Source organism: Bubalus bubalis, chromosome 16 (genome assembly GCF_019923935.1).
Source record: "Bubalus bubalis isolate 160015118507 breed Murrah chromosome 16, NDDB_SH_1, whole genome shotgun sequence".
Taxonomy (NCBI): domain Eukaryota; kingdom Metazoa; phylum Chordata; class Mammalia; order Artiodactyla; family Bovidae; genus Bubalus; species Bubalus bubalis.
In genome coordinates, this window is record NC_059172.1 from 30,700,554 (window position 1) to 30,717,766 (window position 17,213).

General features: G+C 40.3%; 1 protein-coding gene across 1 annotated transcript in view; it reads right to left on the reverse strand.

The window, feature by feature from the left end:
• Positions 1-1,510: 1,510 nt before the first annotated feature.
• The window catches only part of RNF169 (ring finger protein 169), an 87,249-nt gene continuing 71,546 nt past the window's right edge, over positions 1,511-17,213 (reverse strand). The window contains exons 5-6 of the mRNA XM_025266424.3: positions 6,526-6,625; positions 1,511-6,070 (exon numbers count right to left, since the gene is read on the reverse strand). Of these exons, the coding sequence (XP_025122209.2) occupies positions 4,886-6,070; positions 6,526-6,625 (1,285 nt within the window). The 3' untranslated portion in view covers positions 1,511-4,885. The remainder of the gene's footprint in view (positions 6,071-6,525; positions 6,626-17,213) is intronic.

Sequence of the window (17,213 nt, forward strand, 5' to 3'; positions counted from 1 at the left end):
AAGCATTTACTCACAAAGCAAAGTGTGTAAATATTTTTCTTAGGAAAAAATACTGATAATACATAGAACAATGTGCACATTCAGTCTTGGCACGTTTCCTTCATCCAATATAACCAGTTTCTAAACTGAAGGCTTCTGTATATGTATCTTAGCTGTGGATGACATGGGTCAAGATGCATTTCTGGATCATCTTTGGAGGAAAGCCTATTCAAGCAGCCTCTTTTCCTAGTATTCCACCCCTCAAAAAATAAAAAGCAGACCTGCTTCATCATTGACACAAGAATAAGTCATTCTCATTGAGTCACAACATAAGTAGCTATATTTACTTCTAAAAGCCAAGCCAAATGACCAATCTGTGGGTTGATGAGAAATGGCTGGCCGAGAAAAATTAAGTCTCTATGGAGTTTTTGATTTTCAAAGAAAATGAAGGGCTGACTGGGTTCTAATCCCTGGTAGTTAAAAATGACAGGCTGTTCAATCAAAATATATCACTTCCCAAGATTTCACATTCACATTACTCTCACTATGGGGGTGGGGGTGGGGGTGGGCAGTTCCCTACCTGGGTGTGTATTCAAGGGATCTGGGTACATTTTAATTCTATCTGAAAAAAAGCAGGAAGAAAAAGCTGTTAAAATAATCATTTGGATATCTCCTTCATGAGCAAATTGTGTGTGTGTGCAGCTTAGAGGACTATTCATTCAGACCCTGGATAACTGTAGTACAAAATATAACACAGGGCACTGAACCCCAAGTTCCTTGTTTCTTAAAGAGAAGGAGGGCATCAGGTGGGATAGTGTGACTTGGGTAATTCCCATGCCCATTCCAGCTATCTAACATTTTGTGATTATGATCCAGCCTTCATTTTTCTTCCCCTCCTCACCAGCTGGCCTTCCATCTCAATGGAAAGCCATGCAAGAAAAAGGAAAAGAATCCCAAGTTGCTGCCAGCTTTGGTGAGAGGTCTGGTTCGTGGAGAGGTTGGTAGGTTGCTAAGTTGAGATCTGAACCTCCTCTGACCATGTCAGTGATCCACAGTCTTCCTCATTTCTCGGGGCTTTATGCTAAAAGCAGCTCCTGGAGAACTATAATTGTCCTATAATCGTGGGAGGAGAAAGATCATTCTCCTCTGGTAAAAGTACTTCAGAAACAGAAAGCAATATTGCAGTCAAGTTCACAGAACTGATGGGGGTATCTAAAATGTCCAAGGGTGCTAGATGGTACCTTGAATGGGCCATCCAAGATCATCACTATGGCCCTTTATGAAACCATTAACGAACTCTCCAGCCACACATACATTCAAATACATTCCAGGAGACACTGAGTTCAAGAGCACGGACTGTCCTTTCCTTCTTTATATCCATGACCCAGCACAGGGCTGGCACAAGTTCGAAACTCAGGAAATATCTGTCAAATGGAACAAAAAGGATGAGCAGCACAGCCTTCGGTCATCAGCGTCACCAGTCAAGCCAGTGGCAGCTTTCTTTCCATCTTAGTCAGTTTGTAATCACATAGCAATTAATTAAGCAGCTTTAATTTCTTAAGGGCATTTTTAAGAGAAAATGAACAACAACAAAAAAAACACAGAAGGCATTCATCACTAGTGCTTCCTCCAGGCAAAAATTTAAAGATTCCATTTAAAAAAATAAATGAAGCCATTTACAAAAGGTTTTCCTGGGAAGTTTCAGCCAAAAAGAATCAACCTTCTAAAAAGAGGCAATTATATGAAAGGGGCCAGGGGCTGGATACATAATCCCCAAACTTGACATCAACCCAACAGGCCCAGATAACTTCTTCCAGCAGATACAATCAATGGATCATGAACATGTTCCCAAAGTATCTTTCCCACTTGTTAAAAAAAAGGGCTTCGAGCCCCGTTCTCAGGAACCATGTTTCTTGGATTTCCCATTAGAATGACCTCCATCCTCCAACCTCTCATAACTTCCCCTTTAATAAGAAAAAACACAATGCATATACACAAGGACAGAGTAAACAGAACATGGGAAATTTCTATGGTGAAGCAGATTCCAATGATTTGTGAGAAATGTTTGTTTTGGGAGATAGCATATCTTTCATTCTAGCTCACAAACCCTCCCCATCATTCTGTTTTCCTTCCGTGTCTTTTTCTCTAAAGAATTCATGTCAACAACTCCATTTGTGACCAACTTCACAATTAAGCAACAGGGGAGGGGAATTCTTTCAGAAAGAAGTGTTCAGGTTTTAGTAGTTAAGTATGGGAAGCATGTTAAAATAGAGATAATATCTTAGTGGTTTTACCCTCCTCCAAAGCCAGGAAGAGGAAAGATTAAGCCTCCTCCTTCCTTAGCCTACTTTGCGTGTGTTTGAAGGACTGCTGCTCAGCTCAAGTCTGGAAACAACTGTCAGTACCATTCAAGGCTCCACAGTAGGGGGTCACTAAACTGGATTCAGTTTTTGGAATATTCACGTAACAAATTTTCATTCTGTAACCTGACACTAAAACTTGTTGTCACTACTAAGCAATTTCTTAAAATGAAAGTATTAGTTTGGGGAAATATTTAAAATATATATCTTTTCTATTAAAAATATTCATCTTTTTTCCAAAAACCAAAATTAGCTCCAACTGAAAAGGTGTTCAAATTATTGGAGATACAGAAAAAGGTGACAAGTGGAAAAATAAGTGTCTTTGCTACTACCAATGAGACTAGCCTTCCAATAACATTTACTAAGATCGAAAAGGAACTTCATGAAATGGCAGTAACTGACATCTTCTTTGAGGGCATTTAGTAAGTCACCCTCCCTGCCCTCTGCAGACCACTGCCAGCTTTTCTATCCTGGGCACCAATATGCCCTCCAGCAGCTTTTGGAGGGCCTGTGTTGCTGGGAGGACCTAAAACTGAAGTGGTATGAAAATGAAGTAAAGAGATCAGTGTATATTTTCTAAACACACATCTGCACGTGTGCACGCACAGACACACAGAACACATACATTCAGGTGAGTGACACTCCCCACCAAAGTAGTCACTGAGGAGGCCCCACATCTCTCAGTGATTACCCAGGTACTTCAGACATCTCTGGAAGTCCTCTGGGAATTGTGTATGAGTTGCCCAAGAAAACGGCTCTGACTGCTTTACAGCTGCACCTCGTTTCTGACTCCAACCCTCTTGATAACCTACTTTCTGTTCCAAAGGTTTCCAATAGCTTCTAACTAGTTTCAAATTAAAATTATCTTTCCTATAACCCAAAGATTAAAGAGAAGAAGGGAGGCAAATCTTCTGAGAAGAATCAAAAGTAGGTGATACAGTAAATCCTTTGTGATCTGGATAAGTGAGTCATTGTTCTGGACCTTAGCTTCTGCCTTAGTTAAGAGGAAGAAGCTGGAATAGACAACCATTAACGTCCTTTCCAGTTTGACTATTAGATGTCTAGATGTCTCCAGACTTTGACGACAGTTCCAGAAATGTTTTCACCAAAGACAACATCATTGGAAAAACTGTGCAGCCTCCAGATGAGGCAACCTGAGGGGGGACAATGTACACTGGGATATGTACGATCTGAAAGGCTTGTTAAAATGCCAGTCACATGACTTTATAGTAACAGCTCATACATGCACAGGGAATGCCAGCCCACCAGAGATTCCCTAAAATTCTATCCTAATCCCTACTCTCAATGAGCCCAGATGGGCAGAAGCACCAAGCACCACCAGAGATGCAAAAGACACACGGTGTCACCTGCTAAGGAAAATAAACCCCAAAGGTCCATGGGACTGAATTGACCAGCTGCATCCAGCTAGACACCATGTTTCCACAGTAGGGAGTCTCAGTACTGTTCTTGCCAGACTTCTGGGCAAATTTTTTGGATTTTAGGACAACACTGCAGATAACTCTTGTCCAAAAGGAGAGTAATAATGAGGTCCAATCACAGTTTATCTAACTAACAGAGTGGAACCCCAGGAAAACAGAAGGCTGTAAACTGGAGGAATGTGGATAACTGTACAGTATATGTTTGCACTTCCAGTCAATCTCAATTATCTGCATGTGGATTTTGCACAATCAATATTCAAAGCCCAGCCAGCTTTCTCTAGGCTCCCCTGGTATGTCCTTGGATTGCTGTCCATTATGGCAACCTCTTAAGTGTGGAAAAAATCCATGGGATTTGTTGTTGGGAGACCCAGCAATCAGTCTGGGCTATGTATGCCCTTAGTAGTTGAGAGAACCTGAACATCTGCAATGCAGTTTCATCATCAGAAACTGGGGCTAATACCACTTACATGTGAGGTCTCCTGAAAAGACCAAATTAAACAATGACTATGAATGTGGTCTGTCAACTATATAGTATTAATCAAATGTTATTTTTTAAAACAAGGAATGTAAATTAACTTTTGTAGAAGCATAAAAACTGATTTCATTAGGTATATTTACTTGAAGCAAAGGTAAGAAGGGGGAACACAGTCTTTTTGGATCTGCCAAAGAACTACACTGTTGCACTTCTTTGGAAAAAAAACAAAAGATGGAACTAATTTTTATCTGCAAGGCTGCTTTAAAACACCACCTGCTGAAAGAAGTCAGGAGGTCTATCAATGTAAGAAGGCATCCCCTTTCTCCTCTACCATCTAACCCTGGCCACTCTGCTCCTGAATCTCATGCCAAGCAGGTGCTGCCAGATTTGGCCCGGATACCCTAAGGGGTGGGCCACCCTAGGGAGTGAGGAGTGCTTCTGGCCTGGGTCACAGGGAGGCAGAGACAGAGTTCCCTTGGATATAGTCTACAAAGGCCCTAAAACCTCTCAGAATCATACTTGACAGTGTTTTGCCATTAAAAGAAACCCAAAGTGAGAACACTCATTTCTTCAGGGTACATGATCAAGCTCAAAGACCTCTGAGAAAAACAGGTAACACTGTTCATCAGGTGCTACTTGGCCCCCGCCATACTACTGGACCGCAGGAGATACTGATCCACGCTTCCTTTTCGCCGACTCACAGTCCGCCTTTCGTTGTCAAACATGCGCTGCAACTGCAGAGCCAGCTGCCGGTCCTCTTCCTCTTGCTGCAATTTCTGCTCCATCTCTCGCAGCACTGGGTCTGTGGGGGCCAGACCCACCTCACCACTGCTTTGTCGAAGTTTCTTAAGGGAGCCATTTTGTTCCAAGTGCTTGGTCTTACAGCGTCTTTTCCTGCCCCGACGCAAGGAAGGAAGTGGCTCATCACCTAGGTTGTCTGCCAGAACACCATTAGGCAGATCAAAATGATTCACTGTCTTCAGCTGTTTCTTTGTTTTGAGGACCCCACCCAAAACACTGTTTTTAGGTAGCACTGAGTTAACTGCCGAGATTTTCATAGTTGCTGTTATACGGGTTTTATCTAACTTGGCATCTGGGGATGACCCTGACCTTTCCGACTGCTCTCTCTCCAAAGAAGTCCCACTGGCCCCCACTGGGAGTTCTGAAGAGCAGCAGGTTTCCAATGGGATCTCAGTGTTCTTTTTACGGTCACTGCCCTGTTCTGCTTTTGTCTGGCTAACAGAGGAAAAATAATCAAGGTCAGGGGCGGTAGGTCCCGTACATTCAGAGAGAACTTGCCCACTGGACAGTCTTGTATTTAAAGGCAGAAGAGGCTTCTCCTTGTTGGACTGCGTAACTTCAGAGACCAGTAAGTCGTCCCCTGTTTCTGGAGCCAGGGAGGTGAGGGTGGCTTTTGAAAGGGTCTTTTTGATCTGCCGCTCCTGAAAGATCTGCTCCCACTTTTTGAGGATCCGTGGACTAGCCTCATAAGAAGTCTGCTTCTGCAGGCTTCTGTTTAGGTTGCGGGGTGTCGATTTGATGATGAGGGGACTCAACACGCGGCCATCAGGGAGCCTCTTGGGCGGAGTACACGGTGAGCAGACAATGGGCTTGAAATGGTTTAGCTCTTCTGAGATGCTGTCGTTACTCTCAGGGCTGATAGAGCGCTCTGGCTTATGTAAGGAAGCCAAGGCTGACAGGGAGCTGAAGGGCAGGCGCTTCTCAACGGTTAGGTCGGGAGCCGAGAGGCAGCGGTGGTTCCGGGTGGACAGCAGAACGCCGATGATGGGGTTGGAGGTGGGGGTCATGGCTGTGGCCTGAAAGAGATTAGAAGACTATGTATACATACATATATAACCTTTTTCTTCATCATTCCTTCTTGATGGTAGAGAGGTAGAGGAGAGAAGGGTAAGAAAAGAGATAATGGGTGATACAAGTCTAAGTAATGTAAAAAAATCCCTCATTTAGAGTGCACCCACCATTTAGAGAAATTCCTACACATGAAACAAATAATGAGATTGAAAACCTTTATGAAAAAAACCTCATCTAGAATTTTTAAGAAGGTTTTTCTAGGAGCCCTCATTCTACTTATCTTCGTACTAATTCAAACTCTCTTCCCTTTACATCTGTTTTGTAAAATTCTCCAACATAATGAGTTTGCCTAGGATCCACTGTGCCTCTTCTCATCTGAAATCGTTCTTTTGTGGCCATGTGCAGGAGGTTAAGGGACGGGACGAGAGAGCCCAAGAAGAAGCCTGTGTCTGAGGCCTACCTTGGCTTTGCTGGCCGGGGCTGCTCTGAGTCTGCTCTTTGCTCTGTCCTGACCAGTGTCACTGCAGCTCTGACTCCTTTCCATCTTGGAATTTAGGTTCCTAAAAGAGAATAAAGACAAACTGTCAACCGTAGCCTATCATTGCTAAGGAAAAAAAGATGACAATCTCATCTGTGCTTTCAAAGCTATGCAGCTATAACAGAAAATGTATTAATTAACAAAATAATTTTAAGAACAAATCCTGTCCAAAGAGAGTTAGTTCTCCAGACAGAACATTTGGTTTAAGTCTTTGTTTCCAAACTTAGATCCTGCCTAAATAACACAAGACCAATGGCTATTTCCCTCATGCTTAGAGAAATATAGGGACACCTCACCTTCCTTACTAGAATGGATACAGGGACTTCCCTGGTGGTCCAGTAGCTAAGAATCTGCCTTCCAATGCAGGGGATGCAGGTTCAATCCCCCTTCAGGGAACTAAGATCTCACATGCCTCAGGGCAACTAAGCATGTGCTGCGACAAGGAGTCCATGCCCCACAAGAGAAGCCCCTGTGTGCTGTGACTAGACAAAGACCACGCACTGCAAGGAAGAGCCAGTGAAGCCAAAAAATAACTTTTAAAATAATAATAATTTTAAAAATAGGATAGATACAATATTAAATCAACTTTAGAAACTTTTTTTTTTCCTTTGCTTAGGCCCAGACCTCTTCTCAAGCAATCTAAATCATCCATGAAACAAATATTTAAGTACTTATAAAACACCTAGCAAATCACTAGATTCCCATGTAGGGAGTAAAAATTAAATATACTCTCTCCCTTAATCTACTACATTTAAGCTTCCAAAGGCCTACATCCTGGTGATAAAGAGATTTCAAGATCAGAAGATTTGTCTTGTGCATTATATTATGATTTTACAATGCAAACCAAAAACCAAAGTAGCTGTATTATAACACTGATCTTACTGGGTAACAGCTCTACTCAACAAGCACTTAACATACACTTACTATATGCCAGTCACCTATGAGCATTATCTGGGCACTGGAAATACAGAAAAGAATGAGGTACAGTCTAGGTCTTCAAGGAATCAGGGTCCAGTGGAGCAGACAAATAATTCAATATAACACAGTTAAATGGTACAATGAAAACTTATGCCTAAAAATTTTGCCTAATAATGGCATAAGAGAGTTATTAATTAATTACCTGGGTTGGAAAAGCCTTCAGTGGCATACGTATTTTGAAGGATAAATAAGAATTTACCAGAAGATAAGGTGGACACCTAGCCATGCAGATCATCACAAACAGAAATTATTTCCTTGAGTGATTTTACTTAACTCTGGAATGCAATAGTCAAATCTACTCTTTTGAGCAAAAGATTTAAAATTTTATGATAGTAGATTAGTTAAGAGAAAACTTATAAAGGAGGTAATGAGGTACATGTCCTCTCCCAATGTGGGACCAGTCTGTTCCATGTTTAGTTCTAATGGTTGCTTCTTAGCTGCATACAGATTTCTCAGGAGGCAGGTCAGGTGGTCTGATTCCATGTCTTGAAGAATTTTCCATGGTTTGTTATGATCCACACAGTCAAAGGCTTTGGCATAGTCAATAAAGCAAAAGTAGATGTTTTTCTGGAACTCTCTTGCTTTTTCGATGATCCAATGGATGTTAGCAATTTGATCTCTGATTCCTTTGCCTTTTCTAAATCCAGCTTGAACATCCAAGGTTCTTGGTTCATGTACTGTTAAAGCCTGGCTTGGAGAATTTTGAGTATCACTTTGCTAGCATTTGAGGTGAGAGCAGTTGTGCAGTAGTTTGAGCATTCTTTGGCATTGCCTTTCTTTGGGATTGGAATGAAAACTGACCTTTTCCAGTCCTGTGGCCACTGCAGAGTTTTCCAAATTTTCTGGTGTATTGAATGCAGCACTTTTCACAGCATCATCTTTCAGGATTTGAAATAGCTCAACTGGAATTCCATCACCTCCACTAGCTTTGTTCGTAGTGATGCTTCCTAAGGCCCACTTGACTTTGCATTCCAGGATGTCTGGCTCTAGGTGGGTGATCACACCATCGGGGCTGTCTGGGTCATGATCTTTTTTGTATAGTTCTTCTCTGTATTCTTGCCACCTCTTCTTAATATCTTCTGCTTCTGTTAGGACCATACCATTTCTGTCCTTTATCATGCCCATCTTTGCATGAAATGTTCCCTTGGTAGCTCTAATTTTCTTGAAGAGATCTCTAGTCTTTCCCATTCTATTGTTTTCCTCTATTTCTTTGCATTGATCATTTAGGAAGCCTTTCTTATCTCTCCTTACTATGCTTTGGAACTCTGCATTCAGATGTATGTATCTTTCCTTTTCTCCTTTGACTTTTGCTTCTTTTCTCAGCTATTTGCAAGGCCTCCTCAGGCAACCATTTTGCTTTTTTGCATTTCTTTTTCTTGGGGATGGTCTTGATCACTGCCTCCTGTACAATGTCACAAACCTCCGTCCATAGTTCTTCAGGCACTCTGTCTATCAGATCTAATTCCTTGAATCTATTTGTCACTCCCACTTTATAACTGTAAGGGATTTGATTTAGGTTATACCTGAATGGTCTAGTAGTTTTCCCTACTTTCTTCAATTTAAGCCTGAATTTTGCAATAAGGAGTTCATGATCTGAGCCACTGTCAGCTCCCAGGCTTGTTTTTGCTGATTGTATAGAGCTTCTCCATCTTCGGCAGCAAAGAATAGAATCAATCAGATTTTGGTACTGACCATCTGGTGATGTCCATGTGTAGAGTCTTCTCTTGTGGTGTTGGAAGAGGGTGTTTGCTATGACCACTGTGTTCTCTTTGCAAAACTCTGTTAAGCCTTTGCCCTGCTTCATTTTGTACTCCAAGGCCAAACTTGCCTGTTACTCCAGGTATCTCTTGACTTCCTACTTTTGCATTCCAGTCCCCTATGATGAAAAGGACATCTTCAGGGAGGCCTGGCGTGCTGCAGTCCATGGGGTTGCAAAGAGTCGAACACAACTGAGCGATTGAACTGAACTGAACTAGAAGGTCTTGTAGGTCTTCATAGAACCGTTCAACTTCAGCTTCTTTGGCATTAGTGGTCGGGGCATAGACTTGGATTACTGTGATATTGAATGGTTTGCCTTGGAAATAAATAGAGATCATTCTGTCGTTTTTGAGATTGCACCCAAGTACTGCATTTCAGACTCTTCTGTTGACTATGAGGACTACTCCATTTCTTCTAAGGGATTCTTGCCCACAGTAGTAGATATAATGGTTACCTGAATTAAATTCACCCATTCTGGTCCATTTAGCGCACTGATTCCTAAAATGCCAATGTTTACTCTTGCCATCTCCTGTTTGACCACTTCCAATTTACCTTGTTTCATGGACCTAACATTTCGGGTTCCTATCCAATATTGTTCTTTACAGCATTGGACTTTACTTCATCACCAGTCACATCCACAACTGGCTGTTGTTTTTGCTTTGGCTCAGCATCTTCATTCTTTCTGGAGCTATTTATTGGGCACCTACTGACCTGTGGAGTTCATCTTTCAGTGTCATATCTTTTTGCCTTTTCATACTGGGGTTCTCAAGGCAAGAACACTGAGGTGGTTTGCCACTCCCTTCTCCTGGTTAAATTTTCTCATAACTATTCTGGTTTTGTTTTTTTGTGTGTGTGCTACTGCAAATACAATTGCTCTCCTAATTATATTTTCACCGTGTTCACTGCTAATATAAAAAATGCAACTGATTTTTGTGTGATCTTGCATCCTGCAACTTTCCTAAATTTATTTATTAGCTCTAATAGTTTTTTCATGAATTCCTTAGGATTTTTTATGAATAATACCATATCATCTGTGAACAAAGATGTGAAAGGAAGAATACTTGCTCCTTTGCAATCAGGATGCTTGTCTTTTCTTTCACAGTTTTACTGAGCTATGTTTGACATATATTGTATAAGTTTAAGGTGTACAAAGTGTTGGCATTTGATACACACATATTGTGAAAGGATTCCATGGCGAGGTTAGTTAACACCTCCATTATCTTACGTAATTACCATTTATTTTGAGGGGTGAAGAGCATTTAAGACCTGCTCTCTTAGCAGCTTTCAAACACATAAATACGGTATTGTTAAGTATAATCACCATGCTGTACATTAGATGCCTAGAACCTATTCACCGTAGAATTGGAAATTTATACCCTGTGACCAACATTTCCCCTTTTCCTCCACCTTCTGCCAACCACCATTATACTCTGTTTTTATGAGTTTGACTTTTAAAGATTCCATATGTAACTGACATACAAAATTGTCTTTCTCTCTGACTTAACTTTGCTTAGTGTGCAATGCCCTCAAGGTCCATCCACACTGTTGAAAATGGCAGAATTTTCTTATTTTCATGTCTGAGTAATATTATATATACATCTCACATTTTCTTTATCCATTCATCCATGGACAGACACTTAAAGATTGTTTCCATGTCTTGGCTGTTATGAATAATGATACAATGAATGTGGGAGTGCAGATAGCTCTTGGAGATTCTGATTTCATTTCTTTGTGTATATACCCAGAAGTGGAATTGCTGGATGATATGGTAGTTGGAATGTTTGCTTTTGAATTATATACGTTCCTTAGATATTTTGGATATTAATCCCTTATCAAATATATGATTTGCAAATGCTTTCTCCCATTCTGTAGGTCGCCTTTTCATTTTGTTGACTGTTTCTTTTGCTGTGCAGCAGCTTTTTAGTTTGATGCAGTCCCACTGACATCTGCTTTTGTTGCTTAGTGTCATCTCCAAAAAATGATAGCCAGACAATGTCAAGGAGCTTTCTATGCTTTCTTTTAGGAGTTTTACACATTCAGGTCTTATTGGTTAAAGTTAATTTTTATGAATGGTATAAAATAGGGGCCCAATTTCATTTTTTTGCCTGCAATTTTCCAGTTTTCCCCAGCACCATTTATTGAAGAGACCATCCTTTCTCCACTGAGTTTTTTTAGGCTCTCTTGTCTCCTATTAGTTGACTGTATTTGCACAGGCTTATTACTGAACTCATTGGTTAGCTCTAATAAGTTTTTTGGTGGAATCTTTAGGATTTTCTTTTCTTTAGGATGATATAAGATGATATCATCATAAACAAGAACAATTTTACTTCTTCCTTTCCAATTTGGATGCCTTTTATTTGTTTTTCTTCCTTGACTGCTACAGTTGGGACTTCCAGTACTATACTGAATAGGAGTGGTGAGAGTGGGCACCCTTGTTTTGCTCCTGATCATAGAGGAAAATCTTTCAACCTTTCATTCATGAGTATGTTAGCTGTGGGCTTGTCATATACGGCCTGTATTAGTATGTTCCTTCTATACCCAATTTGTCGTGAGTTTTTATCATGAAAGGATATTTGTATTTTGTTGAACACTTTTTCTGCATTAAGATCTTACAATTTTCATCTTTCATTCCATCAGTGTGGCATACACATTTATTGATTTACCTGTGTTGAACTACCCTTGTGACCCAAGGGTAAAACCAGTTGATCATGGTGTGTGATTCTTCCAATGTGTTGCTGACTTCAGTCTGCTAATAGTTTGTTTGGAATATTTAATCAGGGATATTGACCTCCAGTTTTCTTTTCTTATAGTATCTTTATTTGGCTTTGGTATCAGGGTAATACTGGGTTCATAAAATGAGTTAGGGAGTGTTCCCTCCCCTATGGTTTTTTGGAAAAGTTAGAGAAGGGTCAGCATATTAATTCTTCTTTAAATGTTTGGTAGAATTCACCAGGGAAATCATCTGGTCCTGAGTTTTTCTTTGTTGGGAAGTATTTTACTACTGATTCAATTTCATTACTCATTATTTGTCTATTCAGATTTTCAATTTCTTCATAATTCAATCTTAGTAGGTTGCATGTTTTTAAGAATTCATCCATTTCTTCTAGGTAATCTAATTTGTTGGCATATAATTGTTCACAGGATGGGAATACCAGAACACCTGATCTGCCTCTTGAGAAATTTGTATGCAGGTCAGGAAGCAACAGTTAGAACTGGACATGGAACAACAGACTGGTTCCAAATAGGAAAAGGAGTTCATCAAGGCTGTATATTGTCACCCTGTTTATTTAACTTAGATGCAGAGTACATCATGAGAAACGCTGGACTGGAAGAAACACAAGCTGGAATCAAGATTGCCAGGAGAAATATTGATAACCTCAGATATGCAGATGACACCACCCTTATGGCAGAAAGGGAAGAGGAACTCAAAAGCCTCTTGATGAAAGTGAAAGAGGAGAGTGAAAAAGTTGGCTTAAAGCTCAACATTCAGAAAACGAAGATCATGGCATCCGGTCCCACCACTTCATGGGAAATAGATGGGGAAACAGTGGAAACAGTGTCAGACTTTATTTTTCTGGGCTCCAAAATCACTACAGATGGTGACTGCAGCCATGAAATTAAAAGACGCTTACTCCTTGGAAGGAAAGTTATGACCAACCTAGATAGCATATTCAAAAGCAGAGACATTACTTTGCCAACAAAGGTTCATCTAGTCAAGGCTATGGTTTTTCCTGTGGTCATGTATGGATGTGAGAGTTGGACTGTGAAGAAGGCTGAGCGCCCAAGAATTGATGCTTTTGAACTGTGGTGTTGGAGAAGACTCTTAAGAGTCCCTTGGACTGCAAGGAGATCCAACCAGTCCATTCTGAAGGAGATCAGCCCTGGGATTTCTTTGGAAGGAATGATGCTAAAGCTGAAGCTCCAGTACTTTGGCCACCTCATGTGAAGAGTTGACTCATTGGAAAAGACTCTGATGCTGGGAGGGATTGGGGGCAAGAGGAGAAGGGGACGACAGAGGATGAGATGGCTGGATGGCATCACTGACTCGATGGACATGAGTCTGAGTGAACTCCGGGAGTTGGTGATGGACAGGGAGGCCTGGTGTTCTGCGATTCATGGGGTCGCAAAGAGTTGGACACGACTGAGCGACTGATCTGATCTGATCTGTACTTCTATGGTATTGAGTGTGATGTCTCGTCTCACATTTCTGATTTTTTTTTTTTTTTAGTCTTTTTTCCCTTAGTTAGCCTAACTAAAAGTTTAGTAATTTTTTTCTCTTCAAAATATCAGCTCTCAATTTCACTGGTCTTTTCAATTGTTTTCCTGGTCTCCATTTATTTCTGCTCTGGTCTTTGTTATTTCCTTCCTTCTGCAATCTTAGGCTTAATTTGCTCTTCTTTTTCTAGTTCCGAGAGGTATAAAGTTAGATTGCTTATTTGAGCTCTTTCTTTTTCTTAATAGGTCTTCCCTGGTGACTCCATTGGTAAAGAGTCAGCCTGCAAGGTGGGAGACTGGGGTTTAGTGTCTGGGTTGGGAAGATCCCCTAGAGAAGGAAATGGCAGTCCACCCCAGTATTCTTGCCTGGAGAATTCCATGGACAGAAGAGCCTGGTGGGTTCCAGTCCACAGACTCACAAAGAGTTGGACACAACTGAGTGACTAATGCTTTCAATTTCACTTTTTTCTTAATACAGGTGTTTATCACTATAGACTCCCCTCTTGGAACTGCTTTTGGTGCACCCCATGCATTTTGGTATGCTGTCTTTCCACTTTTGCTTCTTTCAAGGTATTTTTTATTTCTCTTTTAATTTCTTCTTTGGCTAACAGGTTGTTCAGGAGCATGAAGTTTATTTCCCTTTATTTGTGAATTTTCCAGTTTTCCTCCTCTTATTCATTTTGAGTTTCATACCATTCTGGTCAGAAAAGATACTATGTATGATTTCAACTGTCTTAAATGTGCTGACCTGCTTTGTGACTTGTATGATCTATCCTACAGAATGTTCCATATGCAGTAGAGAAGAATGTGTATTCTGTTGTTGGGTGGAATGTTCTATATATGTCTGTTTGGCTCATTTGGTCTAAAATATAGTTCAGTTCCAACATTTCTTTATTGATTTTCTGTCTGGGTGATCTATCCATTGTTGAAAGTAGAGTGCTGGAGTCCTCTACTAATATTTATATTGTTGTCTTATTTCTCCTTTTGGATCTGTTAGTATTTGCTTAAAATATTTAGGTGCTCCAATTTTGGGTGCATATATTATATATTTATGATTACTTTATCTTCTTGATGAATTGACACCTTTTTCATTATGTACTGCCTTTTTGTCTGCTGTTACCATTTTGGGCTTAAAGTCCATTCTCTTTTCCCACTTCGGTTTTCATTTGTATAGAGTATCTTTTCCCATCCTTTCCACTTACAGCCTACCTGTATCAGCAGAGCTGAAATAAGCCTCTTGTAGGCAGTATATAGTTGAGTCTTGTTTCTTTATTCAACTTGCCACTATATGTCTTGTGATTGGAGAATATAATTCATTTACAGTTAGAGTAATTATTGAAAGGTAAAGATTTACTAATGCCATCTTAGTCAGTTCCTAGTAGTTCTGTACTTCTCTTTCTCCTTTAGCCTTCTCTTGTGGCCTACCTTTGTGAACTGATAATTTTCTATAAAAGTATGCTTTGACATCTTTGTATTTTTTGTGAATTTACTGTAGGTTTTTGCTTTGTGGTTATCATGAGGCCTACATAAAACATAGATATGAGAGTCTATTTTATGCTTGATAACAACTTATCTTCAATGACATACAAAACTTTATGCTTTTACTCTCTTCCATTTTATTTCTGATGTCACAAAACACTTCATGTCTTTTTATATTGTGTATTCATCAACAAATTAGTTTAGCCATAGTTATTTTTCAACACTCTTGTCCTTTTAACATTTATACCAGAGTTAAATGGTTAACTGAGAACTTCCCAGGTGGCTCAGTGCTAAGTGATTAATGAGGACAGCCTGCCTGCTAACACAGGAGATGCAGGTTTGATCTCTGGGTCAGGAAGATCCCCTGGAGAAGGAGATGGCAACCCACTCCAGTATTCTTGCCTGAAGAATCCCATGGACAGAGGAGCCTGGCGAGCTCAGTCCACAGGGCCGCAAAGAGTCAGACACAACTAGTGACTAAATAATAACAATAAGTGTTAACACATCACCATGTTACATTATTATTCTTAACCCTAACGCCTCCCAGCTAGTGACTGTTCTAATGTGTAGATCAGAACATCTCTACAATGATAGTTTTGTCAAAGGGGCAGTGAGGGGTGTTTCGTTGGTAACTAACGAGCCAACCTGATACCAGTTTTCTTTATAATTAGTAACCTCCCTCTCTCTCTGGTTGTGAAGATCAAGGCCGTGTCGTGCCCACTGTCTGCTGCACACAGTGTGATGTCACTCGAGTACCTTGCTTCAGACATGGAAGATCCCTCTTTAATCCCACTAAACTACTGATGTCTATATTGCTGCCTCTGGGCTCTTTCTTTAGTCTCGAGGTAGGGCAAATACAGGCTTGCAGACCTACCGGGTACAGCTCAACAGACACTGGGAGCATGCACAGGGAGCTGGCCACAGGGTGACAGCATCTGTGAATGAGGCATGTGGAACGATGGGAATGCCCATTGGCCAAAGGGGAGGATGCACAGGAGAGGTATCCCCAGTGGCTTGGGGGTGATGTCTGTAATGTAATTAGTAAGAGCTTCATCTCTTTGAAACCCTCTGGAGTCCTATCTACTGCTTTCCTAACCTCTTCCTTCTGCTCAGTCATAGAGCTCATGATTCAGTACCCTGGTTGAGGCAGGAGAGAAATGGGCTTCATCTACAGTTGGAGCCTTTTAATTAGAGAGTTTATTTACATTTAATGTAATTGCCAATAAGGAAGGACTTCTGCCACTTTTCTATTTGTTTTCTACATGTCTTACACCATTTTTATTCCATAATGCCTCCAATAATGCCTTCTTTTGTGTTAGATATCTCCTACTATAACCATTTTGATTTTCTTATTTCTTTAACCATATGTGTTATTTTCTTAGTGGTTGCCCCAGGGATTACAATTAACATCTTATTTGAAAACAATATTTCAAATTAATGCCAACTCAATTTCAGTAGTATATATAAGCTTTTTTCCTATATAACCCTACTCCCCCAATGTTGTTGTTATCACAGGAAGGTCACAAAAATCACGAGTGTGAAAATATTGTGGAAACTATCAACATAATATATAGATATTATTATTGCAGTATTTGGTCAGGTTAAGAGGCTTCAATGCTGGCTGAGAACAGTCAGCAATAAACTCAATAATGTTCCTAAGATTTAAGAGCTCAAACAATCCCTTTGCTAAAAAAAACAGGAGAAGTAATTACACCTCCCACCTTTCCCACATCCGTTTCTATATTCCCAAGCCCTAACAAGTACCTGAAACACAGTGGATGTATTTAATAAATTTCTTATAAGTGAATAAAAATATGTACAGAAATACCTATGACCTCCTTAAGAAAGGAGAGAAAACCTCAATATTTATTAGGAATCTATTACCTCTCAGGTATTGTGTGTTTTAAATATATTATATCTCATTTAAACCATACAGAAACCCTGTAAGTCAGCATCCCCAAATTTATAGACAAAGAACTGACAGGTCGCACATGAATCTCCAAAATTCTAAGGCATGTGCTCTTTCTACCTCAGCATACTGATCTTACAGTCTGCTCTATTCCGCCACAGAACAGATCCAGCACACCTAGGGAAGTTCTCTTTTCCAAACACATAATAAACAAGAGAAAGCAGCATTGTCTGAAAGGTTACTAGCTTAAAATTTCCACTGCCAAGGGACC